Genomic DNA, 8,417 nt, shown 5'->3' on the forward strand with positions numbered 1-8,417 from the left:
GTTAAGGACCTCCTTAGCATAGAAGGACTGTATCACAATGTTCCTAGTTTGTTTATTTTGTAAGCTTCCAATGTAATTTTTTTTCCTGAATTTTAAACGCAATTCCTCATATGATATTTGAACATATTCATAAATTATAACTATATGCATAGAGTCAGGTAGAGACTATTGAACAAATGGTTGTTGAGATAACGTACTATACACATCAACAGTTTCTCTTAACAAAAAAAGAAAAAGAAAAAAACGACAAATCAAGGAAGAGTTTGTTAGCCATCTCAACTTCAACTCTAACAAATCAGGCATCACATTTCATAAATATCATTGATCAAATTTAAGACACAACACAATAGAGGGCAGTACTATATACAACCGATGTTTTTTACAATCATCTCTTATTCTAGCCAAGAGCCAAACATAGAGATCGAACAACCCTTTCATAAAATCTAAAACTCATCACTTCTTCAAGAGTTCCTTGGTAGGGCTGGTGGCACATAATTTTGTGGCTTAAACCACTTCAACCAAAGTAACAGGAAAAGTATCTTAGAGGACTAGAGATGACATATATTGAATGTTATAATTAGCATAAACCAAGAACAAAATGGTTCTCTCACTGCTCATTCAATTGTACCACTTTAGTATATATATAATTGGGATATTTTCACAAACAGTACGTGTATGAAGTATGGATGATTCTACACTTTAGTGTATGAACTTTGAAAACTATCAGATTGGTGTATGAACTTTGTGTTCTATAGCTTGACTAGCTAGTACATGCACTTTTAACTTTTTTTGGGGCAGATAGCTATCAGTCGATCTTTTCGTTATGATTAACTTGATTACTTGAAGAGTTTGTAGAGTTCAGCTTTGATGAGTGAGATCTACATATCTTCTAATAATTAAGACGAAGCCTCCTATAACACCCAATTATTGTTTCCCAAAAGTAGGCCAAGTTAATTTTGTATTTGGGTCACTTGAGGGGTCGACGTGTGACTGTCTATGCACCTGCGGTGTCGATGTGTGTCCTTTCCTCCCTTGGAGGGTTTGCTACAATTGGAATATTGGATGGATATTCCCTTGTTAGGGCACCTCCAACCCTTAAGTCAAAAGCCAAAGTCATTTGGAAAATTTGACACCCCTAGTGTCATTACTATTCATTCATATTTTGCATCTCCAACCCCCTTTAGTCAAAAGTCATAGCCATTTTATAATTTTAATTATTTTAGATAATTATTTAACTACAATATGAATTTATATATCATACATAATAATCTTCTATAATATATCGTCGTTTAAATTTTTTTTAGAAATTTTTATTTTATTTTCTCAAGTTTTTCCCGTTTAAAACTACATTACTCTATTATTAGCCATTGAATTTAATTCATCGCATTTTTCTGACTGTTAGATTAGAAATTAAGTAATTATATATTTATTTTTTAATTTTTGGTATCAATTAATCTTGGCCTTCCATTTTGAATCGAATTCAGGAGGAGTGAATCAGAGCCGCTCATTTTGAATAGTGGAAGGTGGGGCCCAACCTTCTTCCCCAAAGCCATTTTGGCTTTCTACCTTCATTCCTTAGTCATTTTGACTCAAGGTATTGCTCAAAAGCATTTTGACACCCTTTTGATTTGGGTTGGAGATGGTGAAAAAAAAGCCCCTTAGTCATTTTGGCTTTTGACTCCATTGTTGGAGATGCCCTTATGTCTATCTTCCTTTGTTTGTTTGTGTTTTCCCCATCCTGTGGGTTTTGTAACTGTTTTTGTGTTTGTAAGGTTATGTTTATCTAATAAAAATAGGACAATTCTTAGATTCACCCTTAAGGTGAACGAGCATATTCATCCCTATTGTCGATTAACATATTTTTACTTAATAAATTTATAATCCAATGGTCCATATATTAAATTAGCATTTAAAGATCATCTCTGTAAAAAATCAATCGAGTCGGAAATCGTTTAATTATCTAATTGAATCAAATAATGGATGGTTCTAACAACACTTACTACTATTATGATGAACCGTCCATGTATTTCATAGAAATAAATAACTAAAACCTTCAATTTGATTGATTTTTTACAGAGCTAATCCTTGTATTACGTTATACAACATGGATGGTTGGATTTGAAAATTACGAAGTTATTATATGTTAATTGCAAGAGAGGGCGAATATGCTCATTCACCTAAGGGGTGAACCTAAGAATTGTTCATAAAAATATCCTTCCACCGTTAAAAAAAAAAATGTGAAAAAAACCACACATTTTTTTTTTTTTACTTTTCAACACTTTTTCTATACCCATGTTTTAATCTGGTTAAATATAATTAGTTTTCATTAATTTTCTGCCATTTCTAGTAGGGATGGATGAGAAAGGCTTATGAAAATTGATTTACACATTTAAAAATTAGTAGTCAATTTCCCGCTAGCTAGCCAGCTAAGGTTTGAAAAAAGTTATGATGGAACAAGCTAGTAACTAATACCATAGTTAGTAAATTTAGCCAGCTAATATTCTTGGCAGTTACGGAGTAGCAATTTAGTGGAATGACGTATTTTACCTAATCCAATATCATTGAGAAAACAGCTAAGCATGTACATTTTCTTTTCAACATAAATCACCGAAAGTGATTAAATAAAGTGTGTTCCCTTAAGTTAAGCAAGCACAGTGAAAGGTGATTTCTTACACTTCTCTATTTTCAATTCAGTGATTAGACTTGAACCACTAGAGATTCAGTACCCTTGCTTAAATTAATCAGCAAGGAATTCATGCATCACAAATTTTTCTCGCTTAAATTTTCTCATGAATTACTATAGACGAGGACTTTCGATTTTCTTACAAATTAAATATTGCGAGGAATCTCACATAATAAGAATCTGATAACGAAGCTTGATCACGACCTAATTATCCAAAAACATGTGTTTGCTTTTGATCCTTATCCAGCCATTCTGAGGATTTGACTTTAAGTTCATTACTCATTAATTAGTTACAAAACGTCAATTTTTCGTTATTCAAACATAACCCTTTAATATGTGATAATATACAATCATTAATCTCCATCTGGTTTAGTAAATTATGACTGTTGGAGTTAGTTGACCCACCAAAACAGAAACAAGATGGCTTAAATTACTCCAATGACACACTAACAACGAGGTGGAATCTCTAGCTAACTCAAGTCTAGAATTCAAACATGAAGGGACTCAAAAAGTATTGTAGATGAAGTAAAAGCAGAGTTAAACTTGTAGTTGTATTTAAGATCGATGAAACCAAAGCAAGGTAGCCTGTTGCCATCGAATATTTGGAGATCTGCATAGTGTAACTGTTGGATCTGATCATTTAAATTGAATTATATACCAATCAATCAGCTTGACATCTCTTCCATGTTGGCAGTGCAATATTATGTAAATCCATGTCCGTTAACCACCTTCTTTGCATTCTCTGATACCGACTGGGCTGGCTGCCCGGATAGCAGCTGGTAATGATGACTGATATCATGGTAAGTAATAGATTATTCTGGCAAACTCCCACTAAAACGCAAACAAGTTTCAAGAATTGCCTCCCACTCTGATTGCATTGGCTAACTGTGTAAAGTGTGACAAAGAACTGTACAAAGGATGGAGTAGGGAGGTTAACTAGCTATTCTTGAGCTTCTGGAACTGGAACAATGCTTATTCTGCTCTTATTCTTTTTTCCTTTTTTCTTTTCTTTTGGCTCAAAACGAGGGATAGAGCTAGAGGCAACAAACATCCTTATACGCAATGTAATATTAGAGAAAAAAGAAGAGATACAGAGAGACAAACCAAAACCTCCCTAATGAAACACAACAGACAAGAATGAAACAAGATAACAAAACGAAACTGTGGATGACCTAAATGGTCACTATTACAGCACAAAATTCAGCTCTATTCATTCTAGAATCTTCTACCCTCCAGCCTTAAATATTTTGAAGTGGATGGCTCTCTGATTACCTTTGAGGCTTTGACTTGGGGCGGTTTTCCCCACATTCACTCAAGGATCAAACCGGACTCTCGGGATCAATTTGAGAGATCAGCTAAAGGAGATTCCATCTTACAAGCAATTATCGTTCTAGCTAGCTCCAGTACTTGGAAATGGGTTGTATCTAGAGCTCATCTTGAAGAAGATACAGAAGAAAGAGAAGGTAGGGAAGGAAGCCACTGGGGCGGCTAGAGTAAAAGCCCGAGAGAGGCTCTTGTGCATATTAACAGGAAATTTCTTCCCCAGAGTTAAACATTATGATCTTTACTCATTACTTTCGGATTACTCCCAATTAACCTAGAAAATTTTGCTGGTTTCAATTCAGTCTACAATGAGCATATATTAGTGCAACTGAACCGTTAAACTTCCATTACACATCAGAAAAATTAAAGTTTATATCCAAATTACATTATCAGTGCATTTAAACCACTCAGAGCAACTAGAATTCAGAAGAAACATAACCCATCCATCATACAAGTTCCCTAACACGTCCTACAACCATGTCACCTAGCAACAACAAAAAGCTGGGTCTCCATGGCAAAACTTCAACTGCTAGATTGTTGACTTTCCTTGCTCTATTACTCTGATTCAGGGGAGCCACCTGGGACCAGCTGCATTGTGCACATAATATTAGAAGATTGATGAGTTAAAGCTTGCAGATAATAATTTAAAGCGTGGATGATCAGATGCAAAGTTTAACGGGTGGACAATTATCCGGGATATTGGAATTTCTCATGCCAATCTTTCGCAAGGGTCTTGAAATGAGGTCACAGAAATTGTATTAACCACATGCAGAAGAACCGAACTGCATTCAACTAATTTCCATCCCAATACTTACAATGGCAATGTTGTTTCCGTTGAGTAAAATCTGATCAAGCTTGGTTATCCTTCTTCCTTCGGCAGTAATCTCGCTGCGATACAAAGATATAAGCACACATTAAACAATATAAAAGCTTTTCAATATTAGTAGGTACAAAAATAACACAAAATGTCAGGTAATCATTCAAGTAAGAGACAAAATAAGAGAAAAAAGGAAAAAGGAAAGGAGAGGGGCCTGAAAAGACAATAAGAGACTGACTAATCAGATATGTCTACATTCTATTGAGAAGAGTTTCCCAGCACCTCATATTAGCAAAGAAGCCAAATAGCCAAACAATAAGACCAAACATATGAGGCTATTGAGTATGGACAAGGGACTCGTCAGAAATATAGATAGACAACTGGAAGACTAAATATGAATTGAAAAAATCAAAATTACTCATGCACCGAAGCAAACAGAAAAGACTTCCTTTACATTCTAAAGAACCTAAAGCTAAGTATAACAACTATGGTAAGTTCTTTCACCAAAGATCAGAGGCCCCTAGCTCCCACAGCCGAAATTGCTTAACTAAGGACCATATAAAGGTTTTGTCGAAAACTAAATTAACCAATCAAGAGAGTTCTGAGATTCCAGGATCTCTCTACACCACCTTTATCTATTTGATTCCCTATAAGCAACTTCCTTTGATTACACTGTTAGACAGAGATATCCAAGGTCAATCTTCCAGCTCTTCTGATCACATAACTCTACAGCATGTCTGAGAAGACTTTGTGAAACTGATAGGGTTCATATAAATTTGTCAAACATTTGTTGCTTAGAAGAAAAAAAGGATTTTGTTGAATTGAAAGAAAATTTACAAAAGACTGGACAAGCAATCCTCTAAGAACTCCTAATACACCAGCAAAAACACAGAGCAAAGAAGAAAGAAATGGCAAGCATAAGAGCACGAGAATTAACTCACTGCTGCATTCCGATCTAAGTGAACAGAAAAGAGGAACTACTAAAAATCAAAGAACTCGATGCTCATATAAAAGAACTCTATCCCACAATTAGTCAAACTCATCGCCCCTCCCCCCAATTACATCCAAATGACCCAAAACACCACCATTCAGCACTTCTCCCCAAAACCAACCCCTTCTTTCTCTCTCTCCAAAGCAAAGTTGTATGCCTATCTCCAAAACAAGTATTTACCTGCTATGCGCAGTAATTCAAACTAACACCTGAACTGGGATTTAGCCTTCCAAAATACAAAATAGGGAATTCATAAACTGCTTAGAGTAAGATTGCCTAGAAAATTCACCATACCCTCCAATATCCACCTTGTCTTGTCTTTGTCTACATCAGATGAGCTCAATATCCTCAATCTGGGAATACAAAGTAGGGAATCCATAAACTGCCGAGAGTAATTGTCTAGAAAATTCACCATACTCTCCAATATCCACCTTGTCTTGTCTTGTCTACATCACACGAGCTCAATATCCTCAATCTGAGAAGGTAAGGACAAAAGCTCTACAGCTTCCAGATCATTCAAATGACGATATGAGTGGAAAACAGCTGTTAGCAACTCCACTTCCCAAACAAATAACAGCAACAAGCCAAAAATGAAAAAGTTCCTAGTAAAATCAGAAACCACTTCCCAAGTTACTGAGTAATTCTTTCTTCCTTCCTTTACACCTTCCCACAATAAACTCTCAAGTTCTCATTAATCTTTCTAACCTGTTAGCTACTCCACTTGGGATCCAAAAAAAAAAGAAATAGTAGGCAGGCCAACTACTCAGTACGGATCAAACCTTTCTACCATCTGGATTGTTCAACGTGGTTTGCCTTGGACTTTTATACTAAATCTCTACTTATCTACTTATCAGATTACACGCCCTTAGGGTTAGCCCAAGTGGTAAGGGAGGGTGGGGAAGTTGGCCGGGGACTCTTCCAATGCTCTTTCATATTGGCTTGGAAAGCAACCTAATTTCAGGTGAATTTCCCAAGGAACTCTGTAGACTACTAGCGTTGGTATCTAAACAAACACCAGGTCAAGTAGACAATATTGATCTTGAATTGGCTAGGGAGGCCAGCTACTCAGTACAGATTGAACCTTTCTACCATCTAGCGTGTTTCAAGGTGGTTTCCTTTGGGCTTATATACTAAATCTCTACTTATCAGTTCACACACCGTTAGGGGTAGCCCAAAAGGTAATGGACGGTGGGGAAGTGGGTTAGGACTTAGGACTAGGATAGGTCAGAGGTCCAATTGTTTCATAACGAAAAGGAGGATAAAGGAATATATATAAGTTTACTCAACACAGAGAGCCTCTATAAAAATCACTTGTGTAAATAGCATTGCATCCCAATTCCATCTGCCATATGCAAAGACCACAAGTTGTAACATATCATATGAAAGAATATCCATGTTTCCTCAATGATAACCTCAACTCCAAACACTTTGGGCATCCATCAAACCAAAATCACCATCATATTATATTCCAGACATACACAATAAAAAATAGATATAAAAAAACAAAAGGCTTCACATAGAAAAATTGACAAAATGTGATTTATTACGAATCCCAACCCCAACTCCCTTGGTATCTATCCGCAACCTCAGAGCTTCCTCATTGTTTTCCCTCACACTCCACTACCCTCTAATACTCCAACAGATTCAGCTAGGTTTAGCCTCACACAACTATGAACTACCAAATGAGAGTTGCAATTGCATAGAAGGCCAAAGCCCTAAGCCTTGTTTCCTCCTCTCTTTTTTTTTTTTTTCTCTTAATTTCACCATTAACCAATATGAAATTCAACGCGTTTACAAACCTAAAGCGAGAAAAGAAACCCCCAAATGTTAGGGTTTTATGGAATTAGGGTACAAGGAGAGGGAAGTGAGGGAGGGAGGGAGGGAAACATACTATTCAGTGACGTCTTCAAGAACCATGTTGACGTAGACATCGAAACCCCTGAGAGTTCCGACGAGCTCCTTGTCGCCCTTCATGATCACCCATATCTTCGACCCTATGCACCGGTCGATCAACTCTGCCGTACCAACCAAACAAAAATTAGAAATTATTCCGTCTGATTTTGTGTGAGAGAGAGAGTAGTGGACAACCTGAGGGGAGTAGCTGCGACGGATTGTTCGCCATTCAAAGCCTTTGGCTGCCGCAGAGAAAGAGAAGACGAGACGGTAAGCGGTCCTCGTTTAGAATTTGAGACTCTTGTGATGACGCAACAATCCCAATTAAGTCAATAAAGTTTTATGGTCATCGTTTTTAATGTTTTATGGTCATTTCTGTCAAAGCGTCTTCTCTTAATAATAGTATAGATATCTTTATCAATTAAGTCAATAAAGTTTAAGGTTAAATTTTCAAAATAACAGCAATTGCCCTTCTTTAATCAAAATCCAAAAATCAACAAATTAATATGTGAAGGACATGATGGTAAATTAAGAACGATTTTTTTTTTTTTTTTTGAGAAATGAATGTTTATTCACATGAGAAACAAATACAAGATATAAGCACAGGATTGTTCTGATGACAATCCAAAACCTAATATGAAAGCCAGGAAACAAAAGCACTCACTACTAACTAGCTGCGTTGCCTGTAACTTTCACGAAAAAACATACTT

The 8,417-nt window shown here is 36.2% G+C and overlaps 1 protein-coding gene across 1 annotated transcript; it reads right to left on the reverse strand.

Annotated features, from left to right (window-relative positions):
* Nucleotides 1–4,303: 4,303 nt before the first annotated feature.
* LOC133724575 (sm-like protein LSM5) lies at nt 4,304–8,056 on the reverse strand. Its single transcript, XM_062151332.1, has 4 exons — nt 7,903–8,056; nt 7,706–7,829; nt 4,822–4,894; nt 4,304–4,594 (listed from the first exon to the last, which is right to left on the reverse strand). The coding sequence occupies exons 1-4, from the start codon at nt 7,934–7,936 to the stop codon at nt 4,562–4,564; spliced, it is 264 nt and encodes an 87-aa protein (XP_062007316.1). The 5' UTR covers nt 7,937–8,056; the 3' UTR covers nt 4,304–4,561.
* Nucleotides 8,057–8,417: the final 361 nt, after the last annotated feature.

The sequence above is a fragment of the Rosa rugosa genome, chromosome 1 (assembly GCF_958449725.1).
Source record: "Rosa rugosa chromosome 1, drRosRugo1.1, whole genome shotgun sequence".
Lineage (NCBI taxonomy): Eukaryota > Viridiplantae > Streptophyta > Magnoliopsida > Rosales > Rosaceae > Rosa > Rosa rugosa.